Source organism: Schistocerca serialis, chromosome 5 (assembly GCF_023864345.2).
Source record: "Schistocerca serialis cubense isolate TAMUIC-IGC-003099 chromosome 5, iqSchSeri2.2, whole genome shotgun sequence".
NCBI classification, from domain to species: domain Eukaryota; kingdom Metazoa; phylum Arthropoda; class Insecta; order Orthoptera; family Acrididae; genus Schistocerca; species Schistocerca serialis.
In genome coordinates this window covers 281,772,699-281,800,064 of record NC_064642.1, presented here as the reverse complement: position 1 = coordinate 281,800,064, position 27,366 = coordinate 281,772,699, and the positions used below count along the sequence as shown (strand labels likewise).

Here is a 27,366-nt window from a genome sequence, read left to right as displayed (position 1 = left end):
ACTTCTCAGGGTCTAACAGCATTTGACGCTCGGCCGTAGATGCAGCAGCAATTACGACTGCATCAAAACATGCAATACTGTTTACTAAACCAACGACAGTATTTCACTGTACGTGACTCAGCAGCATAACACGGCTCAGAGACTCCTTTCGAATGTAAATTACACTCATATATCTGGTTCTATATACATCGGGATGATTACTGCCATAGCTGAATATTATTCCAGTTTACCAGCGGCTCCCTTCGGTTGCGCTCTGAGGCATCAAAGTATAATGTGTCGTCTTCTACGTTGTATCTTTCCCAATCTCTTCTCTCTTCCAAATCTTGTATCTTCTACTTATTCCTCCTCCTGTGATCCTCTCCTCTTGCGAATTCGCCTCCCTCTCTATTGGTTATTAAAAGCCTCAGAATAAATATATCCCGAATACAAACGTTGCTTTATCTCCCAGTGCCACTGTCATTGTTCTATATTTTCAACAAATCGCATTGATGAAAACTGTTCCTTCCTCTCTTACCGATAAAAATTACTCTTCTCAATAAAACTGCCGAGCTTTTACCTCAGTATAAATTAGTCTTAGTCCTTCTCTTGACTCGCTGCAGCGTTCTCCATCTCTCTCTCTCTCTCTCTCTCTCTCTCTCTCTCTGCGTTATTAACATAAAGCACCGATATTAATTCTCCATTCTGGCCGAGGTCTACAATTACAATGAAATTGTATACACACGTAAAATATACAGATAAACATTACACAAAATCACAACAAAACAAATACATAAATGATTTAAGAAAAGTATAGAGGCATACTCAAAGCGTGGTTCATATTGGTCTGTCAAAAACCACGATTCATCACACTTTTTTTCTAATATGATGTTCACTTTTTTCGTTATTTACAGCTTCTCTTTCTGTAATACTAACAGAAATGTTGTATTATGTAATGTGTCAACATTTTTCTGCAGATTTATTTCTTTTATCTTCTAAAATTCTCTTTCAGTGTCATCACTGCTCTTCTACACAAAGGTTTAACTGCGTAATTGATTGTTACGTTTGTTCTTGGTAGAGTAATTTGTGCATTATGAATGAAAAAATATAATGCTTTCTTCTTCTTCTTCTTCGTTTCACCCAACTTTGGGGTACGTTGAATCAATCACTTCTGTGTGTTCTGTGCCTTTCTTTTCGCCCAGTACTGCTTCATTCTTTCTGATCTTGCTTTTCTTTCCTCATCAGAGATGACAATCGTTCTTTTCTTTCTATTTTGGAGCTGGAATCCCTCTTTTCTGTCTTTGCTTATCATTTTTGCGGTCCTGTCTGTGAGCATTTTTTCTGTGATGTGTAGTTCTCTTAAGTCTTTCTCTGTTTGGATAAACCAATTTGGTTTGGATTTTTTATTCCTGAAGTAGTCAAACATTCTTTTTGTAAGTCTATTTGGGTTCATTCTGAGAATGTGCCCATAAAACTCAATTCTTCTTTTCCTCATTGTATCCGAAAGTTTTTCTGTGGTTTTGTAGAGTGTTTCATTTTTGGTATGAATTAGTTTGTCGTTATGAAATTTGGGGCCTAAAATTTTTCTCAATATTTTTCTTTCTTTGATCTCTAGCCTTTCAATTGGGCCATGGTTAGTGATAGATAATGTCTCAGCTGCATATAGTGCTTCTGGTTTAATGACAGTGTTGTAATGTTTTATTTTTGAATTCCATGAGAGGGACTTTTTATTATAAGTATTTTTAGTAAGCTGAAAGGCTAGTTCAACTTTGTTTCTTCTTAATTCTATTGCTTTTTTCTCAAGGGCGTTCCAGCTAATCCATTCACCAAGATATTTGAATTCTTTAACAATTTCGATCTTTTGGTCTCTTACTTTAAGATATTTCATTGGCTTTTTTATATTTGTGATTATTTTGGTTTTTTCAAAAGAAATTTTAAGGCCTATTTTCTCTGCTTGTTTCTGTAATTCGAGGATCTGTTCTTTGGCTTCTTCCCATGTTTCAGCTAGTAGGTCCATATCATCTGCAAATGCTAGGCAATTAACCTTGATGCCTTTGTTTTTTGTTCCTAGTCGGATTCCACTATTGATTTTCTTGTTCCATTCTCTTACTATTTTTTCTAGGGCACAGTTAAATAACAATGGAGAGAGTCCATCACCTTGTCGTACTCCAGTTTTTATCTCAAATAGGTCTGAGAGTTCTCCCATAAATTTAATTTTGGAGTATGTGTTGGTGATGGTTTCTCTAATTAGGTTTGTAGTTTTATTGTGTAGGTTCAATTCTTTTAATATGGAGATTAGAGATTCCCTGTCTATGGAGTCGTACGCCTTTTGAAAGTCAATGAATGTGATGACATACGCTTTTGCTCTCGAATTTTGGTAGGCCATAAGATTTTTGAGGTTTAGAATTTGTTCTGGGCAGGATCTTCCCTTTCTGAAGCCTGCCTGGTATTCTCCAAGTTGACAATCTAGCTGGGGTTCTGCTCTGTTCAAAAGGACTTTAGACAGTATTTTGTATGTTACGTCAAGGAGCGAAATCCCTCTGTAATTGTTGGGGTCTGTTCTGGATCCCCTCTTATGAATTGGGTGAATGAGGGCCATCTTCCATTCATCCGGAATTCTTTCTGTTTTCCATATTTCTTCAAATATGTTTTGGAGAGATTCTATGGCATTTCTATTGACATTTTTCCACAGTTCAGCTGTAATTTGGTTCTCTCCCGAAGCCTTATAGTTTTTGAGATTCAAAATGATTGATTGTAGTTCCTCGACGGTGGGTGGTTCTGAGTTAGGACTTGTTGAAGTTGAGTTGCTGAAATCCATTTTTTCAATTGGTTCTTTACAGTTGAGAAGGTTTCTAAAATATTCCCTCAAAATTTTGCAATTATCCCTGTTGTTGTGTGCAATATTACCATTTTTGTCTTGTAATTGGAGTGTCGGTGGGCTGTACTTGGTTATTTTTTGTTTAAAAGTTCTGTAAAAGCTCCTAGTCTTGTTTTTGTTGAAGTCTTCGTTGATCTGCAAAAGGAGTTGATCTTCTTGTGCTTTTTTAATTCTTTTGAGGTTTTTACTCACTAGTTTTCTTACACTCAGGAAATTTTGCCTATTATATTCATTTTTCTGAGATTGCATCTGTTGCCATGCTTTCTTTCTTTGCTCAATAAGTTTGTCACATTCCTCTGTCCACCATGCGTGTTTTTTTATTTTGGTTATAGGTGCTATTTGTTCAGCTTTGGTTAGTAGGCTTTCCTTCATTTGATCCCAATTTTGGTTCCTTATATCTTGAGTCGCGAGGGGAAACTCCTTCGAATTCATTATCTTTTCTGGATCGTATCTTCTGCTTTTGGGTTTACTGTTTCTATCTTTCCTTTTGGGGATAATTTTGAGTTTTATTTTAGAAAGATAGTGATCAGAATCCAAGTTTGCTCCTCTGAGTACTTTGACATTTTGTATTTCTGTATGGTGTTTCCATTTTATCGCCACATGATCAAGTTGAAATTCACCCAAGTGTGGGTTTGGTGAAGTCCATGTCTTCTGTTTTCTGGGTAGTCTCTTAAAGGCTGTGGATTTCAGGATCAAGCCATGCGCTTGGCAGAGTTCTACTAATCTGACTCCATTTTGGTTAGTTCTATTGTGCGCTGGGTAGTTTCCAACAATATTTTTGTATTTCTTCTCTTTTCCTACTTGAGCATTGAAGTCCCCCGTAAGTATGATGTTGTGTTTGTCTGAGATCTTTTGCACCACGTCATCTAGTTGTTCCCAAAAACGTTCCACCTTTTCCTTATTTTTCCTATTGTCTTCATTTATGGGGGCATGTGCATTCACAATTGTGTATACTCTATCAGCAGATTTAAAAGTGAGTGTGGAGAGCCTTTCCGATTGTGATTGAAAGCTGATAATGGAGTCTAAAATACTTTTATCTATTATAAAGCCCGTTCCGAGGTGGGGTGTGTTTTTCATTATTCTTTTGCCTACCTTTCCTTTGTATATTCTGAAACCTCCGGAATCAAAATTGTTTTCATCTATGTATCGAGTTTCTTGTAGTGATGTTATGAGTATTCTATGATGTTTGAGGGTATCTGTAAGATGTTTTAATTTTCCTGTTTTTAAAAGAGAGTTTACATTGAAAGTAGCTATGTAACTTGTTTTTTTACATTTCAATTTGCTTGATGTCTTATCATGTCCCGATTCATCTCTGTGCAATATTTATTATTTTACAAACCTATTTTCGGCTGTTACGCCAACATCAAGATGTAAAATACGTGTGGCTGTGAAAAATGTTGTAGGATCAATGATTTTAAACTAGTGCCGCAATAGAATATCTCAGTTCGTTTTCAAAATGACAGTTGTTAATGTTTTATTCAGAACTAAAACTAGAGAGACTATTCAGTGAAAATTAAGGTTAAATGAATAATGTGGCATAGCACATAAAGAGATATGAGGAGTATTCAGATATAAACTGAATACAAACCAAAAAGGGACCATGGAATGGTTCGAAATCACCACACGCGTTGACACTCACCCCATTGGGAGACGAGACGATCAATTAATGTTTCGAAGAGCGCTGTCGGCTGCTGACAGGTCTACAACCGCATTCCACAATCGACTCTTGCACTTCCTCGTCAGACTGAAACCAACGTCCTCACATGTCTTTCTTCAGGTCACTAAAGACGTGAATATCACGTTGTGGAAGATGCCAGCTGTACCGAGGATATTCATGTTCCCAACCAAAACGCTGAAGCATAGACTTCGCCCATCCGAGAGTGTATTTGGGCTGGAGTTATCGTGCAACAGGATGCTGCCGTCCCACAATAGTCCTGGGCCTTAGCGGCTTCTGCAAAGTGTCTTGATAGCGCTGCGCACTGATTATAGTTCCAGGATTGAGCAACTCGGTGAACGGAGGAAGCATCCTGTTGTAAGATGACGCCCGCCACCGTTCCGCCACTTAAGCGAAGGCTATGCATCAGAGATGAGGCTGGGAAACAAAAAAACACCCTCCGTACCCCCACCATCTTTCGCTTTGTGTTTCTCACTTCATTGGCCATCTGAAGGAAGCTATGTGTGGATGTCAGTTTCAATCTGACGAAGAAGTGCAAGAGTGGGTGCGGCTGTTGACTTGTCAGCATCCGATCGCGTTCTACGACACAGAAATTGATAGTCTCGTGACCCAGTGAGGTAAATGTCTTAAGGCACATGGTGATAACGTTTGAAAGGCACCATTCCATGGTCCAGTTTTGGCTGGTGTTCAGTTTTCGTTTGACTGATCATTATGCATGACAAATTTAGCCTGTGTAACAATAGCATTAGCTTCCAAATCTACGTTACATGTTTTTTTTTTTCACACAAACCTTTCTTTTCTTACACTTGCTTGATTTTTAAGGTCTTTTGCAAATTACAGATCCCTATACCTACTTTAACATATTATTATCACAACCTGACACACTTTTACCCCTCTTCCATTGTCAGGGGCGTTCGCTGCGCTATGACTATAGTGTATTCTAGTTTTTAATTTCTCGTTATAAATCAGTAATAAAATTTTTATGAAATATTCGTAAATAATACTCGATCAGCCAGACAAGCTTCAGAAAAAAGTGTCTTCGCTTTCTCTGGAACACATTTTCATTCTTAGGACGACCGGCAGAATTCTCTGTATTAACGGAAAGTAAAATACGACTTTTAATACAGTTGTTGAAAATTATGTGGACTGATAAGGTATGGAATGAGAAGGTTCAGCTCAGAATGGGAGAGGAAAGGAATTTGTGTAAAAGAGAAGGAGAAGAGACAGGATGATAGGACATCTGTTAGCACATCAGGGAATGACTTCCGTGGTACTAGAGGGAGCCGAAGAGGGCAAAAACTGCAGAGGAAGACAGACGTTGGAAGAGATCTAGCAGATAACTGAGGACATAGGTCGCAAGTGCTACTCTGAGATGAAGAGGTTGGCACAGAAGAGGAATTCGTGGCGGGCCGCATCAAATGAGTCACAAAATGATGACTAAAGAAATAGATAAATAAATAAATAAAAAATAAAAATAAAAAGTAATAACAAAAAATACAGCTGCAGCGAGAGGGATATTTAAATGAATTTTGTTGAGAATGAAACCAAAATAAAAGAAAAAATATCAGTTTTTGACCCTGGAATTGTTTTCCAATATTTACGTTCTACCTGTTTTTCGTTGTTACATTCGGCTGTATTCTTCATCACGCATCCATGAATTGAGGAAATCCCTAGTAGAATTTGTGAACACTACATGTTGAAAAAGACTTTCAGGTTCTTAATGGCGTTGCGGTGAAGATTCGTATCCGTGGTATTGCCTGAATGAATTTGAATTTCTCGTAACATGTGATATTTTATGAACGTATTATTACGTTTCCATTTTGTCTTATTTCTAGACAAACGTACCGCTAATATGGATTCATTTTAAGATTGGTTTTCACCCATTTCTTTGACGTACTATGGGAGCTCTGTTTATAGCTACCTTTATGGGTGCAAACTACTTGTGTATAGAAGATGTAACATTATCGAAGATCGGCTATAACTGGGATAATGACACCCAATATCGCCCTTAGGTTCCTGCACATTTCGTAATGCTTTCTCAATACTCTGAATATTATCCTAAATGCCTTTCTTTTCTCGCGCTATGCTGCTTGGAACTCTAATGGAATAAAAGTAATGTCTGATTTATGCACGCTATACGTCAAAGTCAATGTAACAGAAGGAAATGCAATAGCAAAATGAAATTATTGAAACTCCTTGTGATGAGTGTCACGAATGTTCTAGGTGGTATACTGGGAGAATTACAGTTGTGCCGGCCGGAGTGCCCGAGCGGTTCTAGGCGCTACAGCCTGGAACCGCGCGACCGCTACGGTCGCAGGTTCGAATCCTGCCTCGGGCATGAATGTGTATGATGTCCGTAAGTTAGTTAGGTTTAAGTAGTTCTGAGTTCTAAGGGAACTGATGACCTCAGAAGTTATGTCCCATAGCGCTCAGAGCCATTTGAACCAATTACAGTTGTAAATTAAGATATCTGCTGTTAAATTTCTCATCGGATATTAATTTAGATGGTGGAATGTAGTCGACTGCAAACTGAGCTAACTATGGCAAGGTGTAACAACAACATGTGGCTGTTGCTTCAGTCGAGTAACCATCTACAGTACATAACCATTTGTAATACGTCTATCTGCATACACTGCATGATCCATTTAAATAAATATTAAAAATTAAGATAAATGAAAGGACACGTTTGCTAAGTCGACCTCGTTCTGACAAGTTGAAGATTCGTAAGTTTTCCTCCTTTTAATTTTGTGCTCGATGTTCTTCGGCTTCTAACGTAGTGTTTCACTATTATAAACTCATTAGCTGCGTCTGATATGTTTCAGCGAATATAATTCTTACAACAAGACTACGATCTCGTAGCAAAGATGGTTGATATAAGTTGTAGGTGTTATTTTGCTTCACAGTAGCCTCATATAGCAGAGTTCGAACTATATGCTGTACATAACTATCCCACACGGGCAGGGACGAGTCGCACTAGCAAACAGAAAAACGTTAGTGGAACAATACGAAATATGACACTGCACTGAGGTCCGGGAAGCATAAAACATGACGAAATTTAACTTCCTGTGCGTACACGGTATGATAGGAATCTCACTTAATGGAACAGATTTGTCTTCAGTGATGAGTTCCACCTCGAAATCAACCGTAGTGACCTTTGAAGACGTGTCTGGAGATGTTCTGGACAGCGGTGCAGTGCCTACCTTACTTACGCCGCTAGTCCCGCTAACCAAGAGTATTTGTCTTTTCATAGCAGGACCCTTTGGTTGTCATCCGCAGCACCCTCCAGCACAGCGGTAGGTATTCTACATCCCGTTTTGAAGCCCTTCATGACCGGCCATCAGGGACTTACATTTTAGCAACATAAAACTCACCCACATAGTTTCTGCTGCTTGTCATCGTGCTTGCCAAACCCTAAGTTGGCCGTCAGGGTCTCCAGATGTCTCCTTATTTGAGAAGGTTTTGAGCATTATAAGTAGGGCTCACAAAACAGCTCGGGGTTTGATGGTTTATCGCATGAAATGGACAGAATTTGGCACGATATCCCTCAGGAAGTTATCCGACGACTCTATCAATGTCAAGTGAGTAACTGCTTGCATAATGAGTAGAGGTAGACCAACGTGTCATTGACTTGCTCATTTTGTCAAACTCTTACTCTTGAACAAATCAACCATTATTTTGGTAAACTGTGGCTATTTGTTTGTCTGCACATGTCCATCACATCGACCTATTCTGATCCAATTCGGAAAATTCCGCCGCAGTGCGTCGTTTTCCTTTCTCTCTCTTTTTCCTCTCACAATATTCCTCATTAAAATTGTAAGTAATATTGAGGTGTTCTAACCCGGCTATGCAGCAAGACAAACTTAGCCTGGATGACGGTTACTTGTGCATGATGGCTTAGTACAACTTCAGCTTTATGCCGGAGAGCGTCGAGTGATGATGGTATGGCAGTCTCTCAGTAACCCGTAATGGGTAGTTTTCAATGGATGAGTGATCCCGAGAACGTGCAAACCAAAGCCGCGAGAGCACACCCTCTGTACTAAAGTAGGTCAAGAAAGAATGGGTAACGGAATTCTTGAAGATAATGCACTGCCACCATCCTAACACGTAACGCCTGCAGTCAGATTGGCATGCCACATAATCATGCAAGATGCTGAGATCATATCACGATGACTAATGTATTCTGACTTTTCTTGCTACAAACAAGTCCATTTCGTGACTCAAATTACGTTCCGAGGTTTGTACGATCCTGGCAAATTAAGCAAAACCTCTATTCTCCTCTCGGGCGATAGTCGCGTAGGTACGTTGAGATTCGCCATGGCGTAAACGATGGCTCTTCTGAATGTATGGATTCCATATTCGCATGACAGCCGTTCGATCCCGATCATTGCAATACAACAGAATGAGAAACCGAAGTCGCAATAGGTTACGATCATGTTGCTGTCGAATGCCGACACGTGCTGCCTTCTTACTCGAGGTGCAGCGATATTATTTCAATAACAACCAGTATTCGATTTCTTAACGAGAAACTATCTGCACAGACTTTCGTTAAATTCGAAAATGTTGCGACAGACTTTGAGGTGTTGCAGAGAGTGTCTTCAGAAGTGAATCGAGGGTAGGATGCCGTATCCGGAAACATCATCCAACGACACCTCGAAGTTACAGGCGCCAGAACCTGCCGCTAGCCCACGCCTTTTGCAGCAAATTTGTTTTCGTAAGCTGATGGACTGTTGGCGGAAGGTCTCTCAATGCTGCTTGTTATTCGGTGATCACAACTGATTGCCACGATCGCCGGAGGAGAAGATGAAGCTAGATCCTGGATAGATAGGCTTTCTTTCCTATGAATGCGATGCTCTCTTAGCTCTCCATGGATATTAACTTGCAGTATATCTTTTTCCTATATGTCGAAAAACATTGGACGTTCTAGACGATTCCAGGAGAAAAATAAACTATAGATTGGTACCTTTGCCCGAAACATTCACTGAGGTAACGCAGGATGGCATTCGTAGGAGGTGAGCCCTTTCTACAATGGAGCTACCTCCATTTATTCCATTGGCAATTGTGGCAGTCAGTCGGTATCACTGAACAACAAACAACATTCAGAGACGATCCACATATGGTCTTAAGCGCACAGAGCCACTTTCGCTGCGGAAGGGGTGGACCAGTGGCAGGCGCCGGTGCCCGTAACCTCGTCGCTCTGTAGTGTTGTTTCATGACGTTTCCAGTCACGGGTTCCCATCCTAGATTTGTTCCTCAAGACGTACTCTACAATCGGACGATATTTCTAACAATATTTCTGAAACACGTTGTCGATAATGTTACTCTTACGTACTTTCTATAGTTGTGTTGAAATGAATGTCAGTGAACTGCATATCCAAGCGAATACATAGCCGGACAAGAAAGTGAAGCAGGAAGAAGAGGAGCAGGGAACTAAAGTAAATGGGTTGGAAGGCATACGATGTTATTTCATGAAAACAAACGTATAAGAAATTGACAGTAGACCACTTATCAATATCATGTTGCATCGTCTGTGGCATGTATGCAACCACTGATCCAGATGGGAAGAGTGTTATAAAACTGCATCTCCTCCAGGCTTACAACTGTCGTAACTGCTCCTTGATATCCTGTCTAGAGGCACTGGGACAGAGTTTATATCCGAGCTGGAGACATATCTGGGGACCTCGCTGCGCTCGCTAGCACCTGTCACACAGACAATTCGTAGAGTAAGGCGCCGTATGTGGCCGAGCACTGCCTGTTAAATACCGACACAAAATTTCTGTCTCCTGAGAGGTAATACACGAGGACACAAGATGTCCTTGACGTACCGTTGTCCCGTCAGGGTGACTTGGTTTCACTACCAGCAGTGACCTGAAGTCATACGGTATGGCCCCCACACATTGACGCCGGTAGTAACCCCACTGTACCTTTTCAAAATATTGGAAGTATAGGACCTCTCTCTAGCTCACCGCCATTATTGCCGACGACGGTCATCCGAGGTACAGCAGAACCACGATTCATGGCTGAACGCAATGTGACGCCATTCGTCAGCAGCTCCATTGCTTCTCGATCTCGGAACCATTTTAAACGCAGACGTTTTTGTTGTGCAGTAAACGGCAGCCGATACATGAGGCATTCATTTCCTAGTCCGCCTGCTCCTAGTCTCCCGCCAAAGGTGCAGGATGGCACAAAATGTTTCAGGGAATCCGGTACTCGTTCTTCGATGGCACGTGCTTGGTGCACAATCCACACTTGTTTTGGTCAGAGGTGTTCAACCGGAAAGTTGACGATGAATGCCTACTCACATTTCCACGCAGTTCCTGCCGCTGTCACATCCGAATGCCACACAAGTCTGGATCTAATGCCTTTCGACCATGAGGCCCTATGGACTCCCTTTCAAAGTCAGTTGCTCATAACGCTATCTCACACTAGATAACAGCGTCTACGTCTCTTTCGCAGTGATCCCTCAACACCCTCTCACAGATATTTGTAACTCTAATCATTACAAACCCGCCGATGATGTGCAATTGTATGAAGTTGCATTAACATCCAGCATTATGTTATTAGAGTTTCACTTTGTCAGGCAGTGCAGCGAACTTCGTACCACGATGATGATTATTACATAACAGCTACCTAGTGTTGCAAATTTAAAGGCCAGCAGCGTACATGCAATATCAAGATTTAAATGCTGAACGTATTTCCTTAAATAAATAAAGCAAACAAACGCTTGTAGTATATATATATGAGAATGATTTAAACGGATAATCATTTATGAATGTAGCTGATATATTTTTCCCACGTTAATGCGTTCCAGCACTCTTGAAAATTAACGCTTATTCCGTTCTGTTTGAACAAAATTCTCGTAATCCTATTACAGTTGGGAAAAAATCCCCCCGATGAAGATATGACATTGATTTGCAGAAACAGTGTATTTTTCAGTTTATGTTACTAGATTTCTAGGCGTTTTTACGTAACACCTACTTTACTCAAATAGTCAGCTGGCGTCAATTCTGTGATGCATACTCCAATATCGATTAAACTGTTACGGTACAGTTTCCCGAAATAAGTGGATCAAGGCCACATTGTGCTCATCTGTGATTCCTAGTAAAATCCGCCATCCATTTATATTATTATATACATGTTTACAACAGCAATTTTCCTAAACACAGTTGGAGCATTATGAGTTAAATGAAGATTTTCTGCACATTTTCCTCTCACATGTGATAAATCAGCGTTCTCTGATTGCTAACCAGTTTTCTAAATTAAAAGCAGCAGTTGCTACTGACTAAACAGAGTTTCTGTCAGCAAGGAAGGCAGACAGTGAACGTGTAAGCAAATGTTGCGGAAGCTCTGATAGGCAGCATCCAAAAGCCTAAATAACAGGTTGCGTGCTAATTAGGTACACAGCCCAGCCTGTGTTATGCAGGTCTACAGGGAGGGGAGGGGAAAACTTCTAACATCGCGCGTGCCGGCCGGAGTGTCCGAGCGGTTAAAGGCGCTACAGTCTGGAACCGCACGACCGCTACGGTCGCAGATTCGAATCCTGCCTCGGGCATGGATGTGTGTGATGTCCTTAGGTTAGTTAGGTTTAAGTAGTTCTAAGTTCTAGGAGACTTATGACCACAGCATTTGAGTCCCATAGTGTTCAGAGCCATTTGAATCATTTTTCTAACATCGCTCTTGAAAACAGAAACTAAATATGAAACATAAGCACTAAAGAAACTTTACAATTTTTGACATTAATCGCACACTGATTTTAAAATATTACGCTTCACACACACTCTCTTCTCCATCCCTCTCTTTCATGTCGTTTTCTCAGCAGCTTGTGTTTGACAAAGAATGCAAGTAACAAAGTGAATTTACTTTCGAAATTAGCCCACAACACTGATATCATTTATTTAAAAAACATGATAATTATGTGCATTTCGAATGCGTAGAAATGTGACAAACAGCTTTGAAGAAAGAATTTTTTATTCTATGGATTAGGTCCGCAATATTACGCTATGGTATCAAACAAGTGATCCGGTACAATAAATGTCGATGGTGTTTCGCAGTACCTATTAGCAACTTCCAGCGGCTGTGGAGCGGACTTGGTAGTTGAAGTTTTGAGAGGGAGCCTTGTCGAAAATGTATGGTTTTGATATAAGTTTGAAGATCGGATCCCTTTCAAAAATTTCGATTCAAGCGACGATACGTAATGGTAGAGCTACACAACGCATGTATCAATAATGTTTTCTGGATCATCTCAGTCCACCAGATAGCATTTTAGTCCGACTACAGCAACAGCTGCCAGAAACTGGTACGTTTGAAACTAGGAGGGTTAACAGTGCTGCTCCAAGCACGTAAGAAATGAATTGTGGATTGTGTGTGTGTGTGAAAGGATGCTTTGCAGAAACACTTTGTGCAAGAAACGGCAGAATCGCCACGTGTAGTAGTTCCTACACAGTTCACAAGATGTCTCTGCTGTATGCGTACCGTGAGGAGGCAGATCTGTAAGTAGTTCGATATTCAGATTTATTTTACATCCAAACGGTACATTTTACTTTATAAGTCCCATTTACTACATCAAAATTATAGGGGTGACAACGTCATGGGAACAATTTTTGTTAGAGACAGATTAACTGACAGTTCCCTTAAACGCTAGGTATCCTTTACGATTCGCCGGCCCTGGGACTACGAAATTTCGCCGAACTACCAGGGTCTACTACCCAGCTGTGTTCCATACTACATATTCAAATAAATGATACAGTGATGTTCAATAAGAAATCCTTAAGATAGAGTACAGTAAATGTATTCGCACATGTGAATATTGACAACTATCAGCTGCATATTGGAATGACGAGAATGAAAATTTGTGGTGGAAGGTGACTTGAACTTGGATTTCCTGCTCATCGCGAGCGGTTGTCTTACAATTTGGCAGTCCGATCACAACCCACGGCCAGACCCAAACTTCACTACGTCTTCAACAATGTGTCTAAAACCTGTATTCGTACATCCATTATGTATATTCACGTACAGGAGAGACACCGTACCTGAAATCCGATTTCCCAGTGTCGGTGGGTAAATACGATACTTCAGTGCCTATGTTATTCCGATTTAAGATGCAAGGTTCCTTCAGGCATGGTAGAAGGAACAATCACTGCGGCAACTACAGCCGTAATGAAATACATTAAATGTATTCACAGTTGCGAATACGGACAGCCATGAGCAGTATAATGGCCGACAGTCGTCCTCGGATAGCCATATGGTAAGATGACTGCTCGCGATAAGCGGGAAATCCGGATTAGTCCTCACTCGGCGCAAATTTTCATTGCCGTCACCGCTTTATACAACCAATGGCTGTCCATATTCGCAACTACGAATACATTTAATGTATTTCCTAACCTCTATAATAACCGCAGGGCTTGTTCCTTGAAGGAAACTTGCATCGTAAATCGGAATAACATAGGCATTGCAATATCATATTAAGAGTATCTCTGAGTTGAGAGCCGGCCGAAGTGGCCGTGCGGTTAAAGGCGCTGCAGTCTGGAACCGCAAGACCGCTGCGGTCGCAGGTTCGAATCCTGCCTCGGGCATGGATGTTTGTGATGTCCTTAGGTTAGTTAGGTTTAACTAGTTCTAAGTTCTAGGGGACTAATGACCTCAGCAGTTGAGTCTCATAGTGCTCAGAGCCATTTGAACCATTTTTTCTGAGTTGAGAAAGATATTTTGAAAGAAAATCAGAAACTTTAGATGTCGTAGGGAGTAGGTGACTGAATTACAGGTAACACACAAGGCATATGCACGCTGCAGAGTGCCTGCATCCTGCCGCTTCTCAGGGAGTAACCAATAAAAAGGGACGCCTATCGTTGGTGGGAAGCGTCAACGAATATTATGTCCTTATCACCTCTAGTCGTCTGATGCAAAGACTTTGAGACACCTTGTGCATGCTTGGTGAAAATACATAATTTATATGACTCGTTTTTATATTTAAGTTTTTTCATGACACTTAACTCTGTTGAAATTTTTTGGTCAATTACTCAAACATACTCAATGACAAAACTATCTTTTCGGAACATGTTATTTCAAAAAGAGTAAGCTTACAACCAAAGTTACAAGTTAACGTGGGCCGGCCGAAGTGGCCGTGCGGTTAAAGGCGCTGCAGTCTGGAACCGCAAGACCGCTACGGTCGCAGGTTCGAATCCTGCCTCGGGCATAGATGTTTGTGATGTCCTTAGGTTAGTTAGGTTTAACTAGTTCTAAGTTCTAGGAGACTAATGACCTCAGCAGTTGAGTCCCATAGTGCTCAGAGCCATTTGAACCATTTGAAGTTAACGTGGAGTCAGCTACGTATTCAATATCCGTAGAACTGTTATTTATTTACTCAAATAAAAGTCAGTTTCCCTGTAGCTGCATTTATTATTGCATTATGACGTTCATCTCCTGTAAGTACTGTTGCTTTCAATACAATATTGTCTCATCTTCAGATAGACCTTCATGAATCAAAAGCTGTAAGTAACTATAGAACCATCTAGAAAGGCCCCTAATATGCGTCTGCCACAAAGTTTGATAATTCGTGTCCAACAGCCTGAGCTCTCTGGGCCAGAACGATAAATCGAAAAAAAGGAAGAATTGATTTTCGCTTGGTCGGAGAGAGTAGAGGATTTTCGATACGAATTAGTAAACTGTCCAGCAGGCAAAATTTAGTGCAGAACACTAATGCCATATTAAAAATAGAGAGCTAGAGAAATCGGCCATTGCGGAGCACAGCCCAAACGTAAAATACTGTTTGATGAAAGAAACATTTTGTCCCATATCTCCACGTACTGGTATTCTGTTGGGATTCTGTTATTAATGAGGCTGTTGAAATAAGAATGAGCGACAAGAACTTTAAGCGTGATAGCGGATATTATCTGAGCGGTGCATGGAAACGAGTGATCTATGTAGTGAATCAGCAGAGACTTTCGTTGTTGCTTTTACGTTTCCACGGAAGCAGTGGCGCCAACAGCGCAAACGCTGACACCGTCCGAGACAGCAGCGCGTAATCGCCGACCAATCACAGGTCGGCCAATCAGAAACCGTCCACAGGTTATATAAGTCCACCACAGCAGCAGTGAAAACAGTCACTTGTTTCTGACGATGGCAATGGAGGCTACCGTCGAAAGCTCGAGATTTTATCTCGAACTAACGCGGCAAGAAAACCGAGAATGTTTTACATATCAGTGCCGTCGCGAAAGACTTAGTTCTCACAGTACTATGAACACAAACTAAATAATGTTTTCTGAACTACAGTCGAAAGAAAACAAATCTTCTGTCTTTTTGTACTATCCGTAAAACCGTTCCATATTAACAGTACTCAGTTAAATCTCTGTCCATACACTGATTCTATTGACTGTTCTGTTTCTTCTGAAGACTAATCACTGTCTGCCAGTCGGCTACTATTTCTATCTCACTCGACGACTTGGAGAGTTGAAGACACAACGAACGTTCTGCAGGAACTCCCTAGCACGGCTGGGACTGACTTATTAATTGCAACTGACAACTTCTGTTAGTGCACGATTACTTAAGCTCAAATCTCTATTCCTGGTGCTGCTGACGCTCCAAGGCGCAGTGTGATTGATTTGCACACAGTGATGTTCCTGCTGCGGATGGACATTCATAGTGCTTCTGGGAACAGTCGTCGAAACACTTTTAGATTGGTATCTTAGACACCACAAGAACCAACTGTGTGGCCCTTTGGTACAGATCCGAGTGGAGGGTCTCAACTAGAGGCTCAGACTGCCGAAGGGTGGTGGGTTTCCGTTTTCCGCTAAATAAGTCAGGAGTCTACTACACATAGGAAGCAGCTACGCGGGTAGCAGGGGCTGTATGGACTGGGTGGTTTCTCAGGTAAGAGGGTCTCGGGAAAGTGCAGAGAGGGCTTTAGTTTCAAAGGATGCGGGACGAACACAAGAAGAGCGTAGACATAGTCACAATCAGTATTGTAGTTGTAAACTTTCGTAGCTCTGTTGGAAAAGAACCATAGCACCAAGTGCTAACAGAAAGCACCGAATCTCAAATCCTTATAGGGACAGAGAGCTGGCTAAAGACGGAAATAAGTTCACCCAAACTTTTTACAAAGACCTAACCGCGGACAGAAAGGATAGAGTGAATAAATTTCATGGCGAAATCTTTATTGCTGCCAGAGGTAGTTTACCATGTAGTGAAACTGAAGTAGATAACTCCTGTGAGTTGTGATGGGCATAGGTTATTTGTTCCTGACAACCGGAATAAGCTAATGATAGGTTTCTTTTGCCGACCGCTTGACTCAGATGACACATTTGGTAAACAGTTCAAAGATAACCTGAGTCATTTACAGTAGGTAACAGACTCATACAATTATAGTTGCTAGTGACTTCGATTTGCTCTAGACGTGTTGGCGAAAATACATATTTATACTCGGTGGTAGGTATAAAGCGTCGTCCGAAATATTGCTAAATTCGTTCTCGCAAAATTATTTTGAACAACTAGTTGAGGAGCCCATTTTAAGTGTAAGTAGTCGCGAAAACATACTTGACTTCTAAGCGACAAATAATGCTTACCACCTAAGGAGACGGTGACAGATATACGGATTAGTGGCCACAAGGGTGTTGTAGCTTGACCGAATACCGGAACATTCAAATTCACTAAAAATAAACGCACCATGCACCTATTCAAAAAAGTAGATAGAAATTCGCTTGACACCTTCCTAAAAGGTAGACTCCACTCATTCCAGTCTGTGTAAGCATAGACCAGATGTGGTTCAAAATTCAGAGAAATGGTATCGACTGCAGATGATAGATATACAGGGTGAATCACCTAAAAATTGCTTCTTAGATATTGCGGAAAAAGAAAATGCCATTGAAGCGGGATTTTCACTGATTGGGTTGGAAGTCAAGGGCTCGTATTATTATCAAATCGAGAGATTGTAATAACACAAAGTGTATTTTTTGGGTATACATACATGTTTTGAACTGAACAATGCCTATCGAAACCAACAGAATGAAATTATGGTAAATTAGAATGTCTGTCGTGTTTGATGCATGATTCTAATGCAAGTTGTTTACGAAATGTCGTATTTTGAAAAGTTCTCACAGAGACACTCATGCTGGTACCACAGGATCCTCCTACTAGGCCGAGGAACATCTTCCATCATCTGTGGAAGACAGGCTTCTAGGAGACTGCGATACTTTAGCGCGTTTACCGTTCCGTCTAAGAAAAATGGGCTTATGAGCTGCTGGTTCGCTATTCTACACCATGGACGCTAACGGTCAGCCTAACTAAGCCAACGAGGTTTGTCAACAGCCCAATAATGCATTTTTCGGTGGTTTAGCTGGCCATGATTGGTAAAAGTTGCTTCAGCTCTAAGCAAGATACATGATACATCTTGAGTATCCATATTAGTGCCCGCGTAAATAAGTTAACACTATGCTCATAATCGTTTTCATGCAGCGCTTCATGCACAGAGAGGTGATAGGGATGAAACTTATTTCGATGGAGAATGCGTGGGACACTTGCTTTACTCGTGCTACTTCCACGTGCGATTACACGGGAGCAAATGTGCGGATCAACAGCAGCAAGAAAATTAATTAAAGTTGCAATGAAACCTAGACCTTTCGCTGCTTACAGGCGTTGATAAATATCAACGTGGACAGTTGAAAAATTTCTGCCTCGACCGGGACTCGAAATCGGGACCTAATGCTTACTTGGCAGACGCTCTATCGTCTTTTTTTTTAACAACTGTTGAAGAAACAATGTTACACATTCTAAATACATACTAAGTACATGTACTAACCACGTACACATGTTATACATGAAATGATTTAAACCAAAAATAGTTTGATCATTGCAATTATGCTGATGTTAAAGAAATGCAACAGAAGATTGTGTTACTGAATAAATTACCCGAAAGAATTTATTTAAACATCAATAAATATTTTTTAAAGACATTCAAACTTCAAACATGATTAAATAAAAACTGCACTTTGAATTACATGGGCTCCATTCTTTACGGAAGCATAAATAACTCTTTATGAAGGATATCAGCAAGTTGGCGGGATAGTTTTTAATACATTAATGTACACAAGTAAATCGTCTCCGTGAGAGACAGGTTAAGGGTTGAAACTGATTTTTAACCTACTCATCTCAGTCAGACTACCTATGAGCATTTCATACAAATTTATGAAAGTCAAAGTACAAAATATGGAAGATGTATGCCCACCGCACATAAAAACAATTTAATAATCTTATTAGACAATTTCTGAAATACTTGAGAATTGAGTAAAAGAGATGTGATAAATTTGAGTAGCCTTCCGACTACACATTCTGGACATTAATGGAATTTTAAGTATCTGAAGTAATCAGACCTATATAATAAGTCTCTCACTGTATAACTGACTTACACATAACAGTAAAAAATGAACAGGGCAATGTGCAAGCCATTTAATATTACGTTATATCAGATAGAATCTTATGGTTTTAACCAACCGATAAGGACATTTCCATAACAACTGTCAATTTCCATATTTTTTTATAAAAACCAATAAGTCCAATAGTGTTTTGACACTATTGGACACACAATCTGACTGTCACATAAGTTCTGTACATTAGCTTATAAAATTAAGTAACTACTCTCTGAAGTAGAAAAAGCACACACTAAAATTTTACAGTAAAATCTTAAATAATTTCCTTAAGATAACTTCAATACATCAGTATCAACACAGTCTTCTTTTTTTACATTAACCAATGCCAATTCTCTCAAATATAATGAATAACATATTACCGAACTTTTTCTTGTGATTCGAATAACTTCTAATTTTGTGGAATTCACAGAGCATGTGTACCTTGAACTCTATGGTGCTGTCGGAGTCTAATTTGTTAATGACGTAATTAACAAAATTTCCCAGCAACCAGTACACAGCGTTATTTTTTGCCTCTGGGAAATAGCGTGCTTCAGGCCTGTGTATCAATGACAGTGATATATACTGAGGGGATGTCTTGTAAGCAGAACTATTTCCTCTGGGATCCACTTCCAACTATTCATGTGACCGCTACGAATGCATCTATGAATTATTGTGTCAACTAGATGGCAGTGTTGCATATATTTGTCTCACACAGTCCGATTGCGTGCAGTATTTCATTGGCGCTAACTATGTTGTTAACTGTCTTGTACCGTGACTTTATTATATTAGGCGTGAGCACATTAGAACTGTTTTTCCAAATCTCAGTCCACTCAATGTTTGGAAACTACCGTTCTATTTTGTTCCTTCCTTCGTTTTATTGCGTTCCCGCATCATGGATCTTTATGTTAAATGTCGTGACTGCCTGACATCGACACTTACATAACTGAACTCAACACAGAAAACCCTCACATGCTGTAAACGACTGTTGATATTCTGCACGTTATTTGGGAGACTCAGGCTTCGAGGTTTAATGATCTCGAAAAGTTGGCTGGTTATGCTTTCTCGCGAGTCTCTTATTAAATTAGCTTGCCTTTTGATAAAAAGTGCTGAGGCTTTATCCGTTATATCAGTTAATTCTAGTCCACCATTTTTAGGATCTAAAGTGGCTACTTTATCAGGTACTCTGAACACTTCACCTCTCCACAAAAAGTCTGTGAATTTGGACATTAATCTCCTAGCTATCATTCTCGGTATTGGAAACAGCTGGGCAGTATAACGACCTTTAGAAAGGATGAATGAGTTGATATACTTTGTTCTTAAAACTTGGTTCATATATCGAGTTAAATTCTCTATAATGGCTCTTTGCACTTTACCCGCTGAAACTATCCAATTTAAAGCCGTCATTTTCAGGGGGCATGCTGTCAGCATGATCCCAAGTGCTTTATGTTGTCGGACTAATTTTGCCCACTCGACGTTGATATTATCAAATCCTCTGAGATTTAACACCTTACGGTTTTTCGTCTGCATTGGCTCCAGATGCTCTATCACACGAATCAATCACTGTTGCTAGCGTGGTTAACCCTTTATTATTCTTTATAATGACCCCTGTATCGTCAGCATAGGCTCTTATAACTGTTTTATTTCCAGATAATGTTAAGCCTTTTAATCTAGCATGGAAATGTCGGAGGAAAGTTCCAGTGAAATGGAGAAGAGCTACGTGGACAGAGGACTGCCTTGAGGAACACCTCGTTGTATTTGTGTCGGCCTGGATTGTTGAGAATACACCGCTATTTTTGCATTTATTCCAGATGCTATATTCTTTATCAACTGTATAACCCCATCGTTGAAACCTATTTTTTTCAGCGTCTGTAGAAGATATTCACGACTTACTACATCGAACGCCTTATAAAAATAAAAATAAAGCACACTTTACGTTTGTTATAGAAGTTATTGCAATGACATCCCTGAATTTTGCTAGATTTTGAAAAATTGTTCTACCTTGCGCGCGATTCTGATGTTGGCTAATAATTTTATCTGTAAGACATGAAATTCTCTTGTTTACTATTCTAGCTAATAATTTATAATCAGAATTCGGCAGTGAAATTGGGCTAAAAGTATTTAAATCTTTGTTTCCAGAATTTTTGGCACCAGAACAATTTCACTCTCCTTAAACTCAGCCGGAATCATTTTAGCGTGAATAATCTCATTTACAATGTCCGTGATTTTCGAACCTGGTATTGGTCAGTAACGGATGTAAAACTCAGCTGACAGACCATCCGCTCCTGGGGATATTCTTTGGTGGTGAGGCGCATAGATTCTCATACACGTCCTCTTCACTGACAACCTCGAGAAAATTTTCGTTGTCAGCTTCTGTCAGCTGTGGGGCTAGGATGTCAAGGAATTATTCCAAGGAAGCACCACTGTTTTGATTTCTAGAATATAGCTCGCAATAACAGCGATGAATCTCGTCCATGATATCCTGCTGGGTTCTGAGAATTGTACCTTGTTTTGTTCGAATTTCATCAATAAAAGACCTTCTCCCGTTTTTCGTATGCTTCACTAAATGATACAGGAAGTAGTTTCATCTTCTGACACCGAATTTGCCTTCGGTATAATTTTAAACCCTTCCATTTGACTTCTCTTGATGTTAAGTAACTTGGCGTTGACTCTTTTTATATCTGCTATCCGAAGTGAGGAACCTGCTGAGACCCGATCATATAGATCTCTCAAAACGGAATAGTAATATTCGATAGTGCATTTCATTTCTCTTGCGCTCTGTTCATAGTATTGAAGAAGAACCTTCCTCACCTTTGGCTTCGCCATTTTAACCCACCAGTCGATAGCAGTGGCGTATCTACTACGAGCACGCAGGCATATTGCCCATGCCTCTTTAATCAGGTTTCCTAAATCACGATTTATTAACAAGAAAGTCTTCAAATTCCACTGACTCTTGAATCGGCGAACTGGCTGTGTTGTTAGATTTATACAAGCTAAGACACTTTAATGGTCGGAAAAGTACGTAGGAATGGTTTCTACTTTTGTCACGGAAATTTCAAGATTGTTAGAAATATATAATCTATCAATCCTGCTACGAGATGTCACCGTCACATATGTGAACTCAACAATGGAGCGGTATTTTATCCTTTAATTCTAAACCAGTAACTAGTAATTTTAGTTCATTTGAGAAATTAAAATAAGGTAACTGATCTTTTGGATTTAAAACAATTAAAATCAACTCCAAGTAATAACTGTCTTGGAGTTTTCCTTAACAAGTCACTTTGAAGAAACGTGCCCCGTCAGCTTGGTGAGAACTTCCTGAATGGCCGTTCAAGTTGATGATAGTCACATCATAGATATTTATTCCTATTCCCCTTCTGTATTCCAGTCGTTCCTCCTCACTTACTGTAATCCCTCCCCTCACCAAAACATCTGTTCCAACACTTGTTTCGGGAGACAATTTTTTTAACCGACATAAGGGGGAACTACTAAATCTGACATTAGGACTTCTTGTAACAGAGCAATATCAGTCGCGAAATCGTATAAAAATTCGTAGAGTGCCGATAATTTCATATTTATGTTTATATTGGTGACAGAATAAGATTGTGTCATTGCGCTGTCACTGTGTAGTTGTTTTGATGAACTAATTTAGTTTCCTTTGGTTCAGGGTTCATTTAATCTATAACAGTTTTCTCGGAAGGCTGAACATGGAATAATGCTTCAATCAGTTTATTAGTTACTGTCCCGTTTTTTTCTACTTCTGATGTTTTCTCATTTACAGCAAGCAGACTAATTTACTTGTACACTTTCTGATTTTTCCTCCAGTGATTCATGTAGGACGGTTTCGTACTGAACATCTTTGGGCTTGGGTCGCCCTTTGCGTATATTCCCTTCCCTTGGTTACGAGCTACATTCACATTTGGTTGCGTCGGTATTTTACTTCGCGGCTCATCTGGAACAGCAGCAGACGCTTTCGCAATTTCTGATACCGGCGCCTGCCGTGAGGTGTTGACCGTGATTTCATTTTTGCACCACTTCCTCGTTCTTTATTTATGTCACTTACTGCCTGATCGAGGGAACAAATGGAGACGGCAGTTGTGCAACCTCTCCCTGAATTTTGTTTACTAACCGATAGCTGCTGATATTTGCAATCGGCTACAGCATCTGTTGTTTCTTGCAACTTAATACTGACTACATCCCCCTTCATTTTCTGGTGCAGTAAGTCCATTATATTTCTGTTAATCAGTACCCATTCGCATTTTTCCTTCCGGTTCTCTATCTCCTCATCGCACTGATTTGCTTGCGAACTGAGGGAGTTGGACAGGAGAGCTCGTCCTCTGAACAACTATCAGGTCTCCTGAGGTCATTTTCTCGGTTGCATTTCAGTTTCTCGAGTAGTGGTAACAGGGTTTCCCTTTGTTGCTAACGGGGGAAATTGGCTGTTGTCGTGAAGGGAGACATCAGCTTGGCCCGCTGCGTTAACATCCTCAACCAGTTGATCCGGTCTATTCTTTGGTAACAGATCATTCAAGGTAAGCTTCTGACAGTGTATTAAAGTACTTTTAAGAACAACCGTCCGCCGCGGGCATTCCTGTCTGAAGTGGCCGGTTTCTTTACATGTATGACATGTAGCTTCCTGACCTGTATAAACAATTTGTGCCTTATACCCACGAACAGTTATGTGAGACGGAATATTCGTCTTAACGTCCGTCTCTACAAAGCGGACCCCGTTGAAACATTGCAGGTTAAAGCGAGACTACCATCTTCCACTTGCAGTTGATTTAACGTCCCCGTAGTTTGAAAGAGCTTCCTTAATCTTATGATTTTCAGTTTCAATGGGAAGGTTCAAGACACGAACGGTTTTATAATGAATGTCAGCTCTATAGATGGAAACCTTACTTTTGTAATCATTTCTATGAGCAAAATTTACTTCATAGCCACACTTTCGTAAAACTTTATCAACACTCGAAGCACTGAATAACTTGACCAAAACACAGCATTTTTCCTGATCAGTTGCCAGGTTCGGACGATTTCAGAGTTGAGACCAATTACCTGTCTAATCCAATCATATATTTCCAGGGATGTCGGCTGAACAGGACGGGATTTCTTGGCAAAAGCAAATACCAGCGTATTCTTCCTGAGGTTTGTAGCGACGAAATTGCGGTTAAACAACCGAAATTCCAATTAGCAGCAGCACAACCACAACGAGTGATCTGATCACAAGGAATATGAACGAACACGGAGATTAACGGACGGACATCACTTGGCGAAGCACAAGTGCAACGATGTAAACACGGAAGTGTACCGCAGCAGTTAACAGCGTCCACTCGCTAGCGCGGCTGAAACGGAACTGATCCGACTCAGCCACGTTAGACACAGACGATAGAGCGACTGCTGGAACTTATCTCTGGCACGCTCCCTGTCAGACCCACACCTTCCAAATTACTGTCCATACACTGCATCTGTAGCGCTCCTGCCCACAATACTCGCCACTCGCGGCAGTCAACTTTACGATTCCCGTAAGAGTTCGCGCAATTTGTGTGCATCTGCACTGAAGAAGAAGATACCATCTTCATATATATAAGGCTTACCGGCCAATGATCTTCTTAACTGCAACTGCTATGTTTGTACTACTGAATGAAATTTTCTGCCTTGTTTAATGGTTTAACTATAACTGCTATGTTTATACCTGCACCTTGTCATTTACATGTACTGGCTTATCATCTTACCTAGAGAGAGGAGTATGTATTTGTGTACGACAGAATCCCTTCCAATTATCTCTGTCTGTCTTAGCAAGTTTCTACTGACCTGATTACAATCATTGTGAAGGCTTTTACTTATTTAAGTTTGGCTTTAACTATTTGTTTTATCTAAGGTTAGGAGCTGTATTTATCTTGATAATGCGAGTCTCATCATTTGTAAGCGCATATTCTATTACTGTTTGAGAGTGCTGCCTTGCGTGTGATTTATGTTCATAGTTGACTGCAAAACACGCAAGTCCACCTTGGTGTTTGCAGCCGTGACAGCTGGGCCGCTACCTTAGCGGCATCCTGCCCAATGTCCGAGGTCTAAGTTACTGCCGCAGAAGCGCTTTGCCGCGTCGTCTGTCATACATGGCAAAAGTTGAGTAGTTGTGCTGTTCATCGAGTTGAGCGACTGGCGCCAGGGTTGTAGGCTGTGGAGTTTGGCGAGATTAACTTACGAATGTTTGTTAATTAAGATTCCAATTTCATTCTAACTATTATAAAATCAGATTCTTTGTGTTTATTGAATCCTGTTTGCTTTTGCTTATATTGGTAAATTTCAGTAGTTTGTCACTTTACGTGTCTCTATAATCCCGATTGTTTTCATGATTGTTATTAATGTGAAATTTAAATGATCAGTATGTTTTTCTTAAATAAATGTTAATTGGGTGAAAATGGTGAACTATCTGGTAGTTCTCCCTTCCACGTTTGATCCTTTCCTATGCTGAACCTGTTACCTGGGTTTTATGCACAAAATATCAAAACAATGTAGACACTCATGTACAAATATAAAAACATGGAATATTAGACGAAAATATACCACTAAGAAAAAATCCAAAAGAATTCCTTGTCAATTACGCTACGGCGTTAGGGACTATTGAAATTTTTGATGCTTCTCACTGTTGCCCCCATCTTCGTAACCCTGCAGTAATGATATAGGAATCTGTCAGATTATTGTATCATTTGCTTCTTGAAGACTGTCTCAAATCGCAGTACCTAATTTCTTTTGAATACCACAGTTGTGGTCTCTTCTGCAGAGGTTATGCTTACTCATATTTAAGCCAGTGCTACTATCATAAATACAGAGTGTTTCGCAATGTTTAGACGTTTTCAGTTTTGATTAACGCGCGCTAAAAAGAAAATACAACGGTGGCCCATTCTATTAGTGGTGCTGAGTGTCAAGTTTCATCCCACGTACAGGTCAGTAATGATGTACTGATCGAAGTAACTTCCTGGGCATGCAATGGAGAATTATTTTCGTTATAGCAAATCTGTTGTGGGCATGGGGCGTGCATTTCGTACGCATTTCAAAATTCAGATGCGATATTCTATTCGTGTTTGTGCAACAATATTGATTTGGGTAAGGTACTTCGTGAAACTGTCAGTGCATCGAACCGAAAGTCAACCGGCCCTCGGAAAACCGCTCGAACTCCAAAGAACATCGAACTCCAGCGCAGTAGTTTACAGGCAGAGTCCCGTCGTTCGTTACGGAAAATGGTTTCAACAAGATTGCGCGACATGCCATACACCCAACAAGACTTGAAGTTTCCCGTCATGAGTTTGGTGTGTGACATTCGAATATGAAACCGTCAAAGCATTGATACATGCCCTATTTTTGCAGCCTGCTTGTTATCTATAGAAAGGTTCTTATCTTCCATAATTTCATAGTTTGGGCTTCCAACGCATCCATGTACGTAAGTTTGCAGGAGACTGTTACGGAAGAAAAAGAGCCTTGCAATAGCGTTAAACAGTGATTTCTTCATGTTAAGATTGCTGCCTAGTGATCACATTCCGTTCCAGTTTTATTTTTAATCTGGAAAACAGAGGGAGTCAAGGCCTAATAGCCTCATTTCCAGCAGATGATTCTACAACGTCTCGTATCGTAACAGCAGCAACTGTAATCTGATCTTCATTAAATATTGGTTTGAACGCCGGAACTGCTACAAGTACATGAAAAGAAAAGCAGCTTAGCAGCACAGAAGATGGGGAAGTGTGGAGCTGAAGCGCGACCTGACCTGCGGAAGTCCCGGCTCCAGCAGGCGTAGATGACGGGGTTCATTCCCGAGTTGAGCCAGCCCAGCCAGCAGACGACGGCCGAGAAGAGCTCCTGCTGCGGCAGCACCACCGACAGCGGGTTCACGATGAAGAAGGGCAGCCAGCACACGATGAACACGCCCATCACGATGCCCAGCGTCTTCGCCGCTTTCTTCTCCTTGGCGAACTTGGCCAGCTTTCGGCTCAGCGAGAAGTTCTTGGAGTTGAGCGCCTTGGAGGGCTGCCGGCTGAGAGGCTGCGATTGTGGCGGCGGTGGCGGTAGGGGCGGCGGGGGCGGCGAGCTGGCGATAGGCGCGGGGGCAGAGGCGGGCGCCTGCCCGTGCTGGTGCGGGTGCTGCTGGTCGGCGTCGTCCGAGGTGAGCTCGCTGCCGCTGCCGCCGCTGTGGTTGTGGCCGCCGCGGTGGATGCGCAGAGTCAGCTCGAGCTCGCCCGACGCCATCAGCACCTGCGCGCAACAATGCGGCTCAGGCCTCGAGGGCTTTCCTGATGCGCTGTGAAGGCAAGTCACATACTTCTATCGGTTGCAGGTGTAAAGGGAGATTCTGCTAACCTACTGCTTGATTTTATGCAACCTTCAACACCCTAAAATAACATGCACATGATTTTCATATTCCCATTTTCTTTAGATTCAAACTGTTAGTGCTACAG

At 40.9% G+C, this 27,366-nt stretch overlaps 1 protein-coding gene across 1 annotated transcript in view; it reads right to left on the bottom strand.

Moving 5' to 3' along the window:
- LOC126481900 (dopamine receptor 2-like) overlaps positions 1–27,157 on the bottom strand; it is a 610,866-nt gene extending 583,709 nt beyond the window's left edge. The window contains exon 1 of the mRNA XM_050105858.1: positions 26,679–27,157. Coding sequence (XP_049961815.1) covers positions 26,679–27,157 — 479 coding nt within the window. The remainder of the gene's footprint in view (positions 1–26,678) is intronic.
- Between the last annotated feature and the right edge of the window lie 209 nt (positions 27,158–27,366).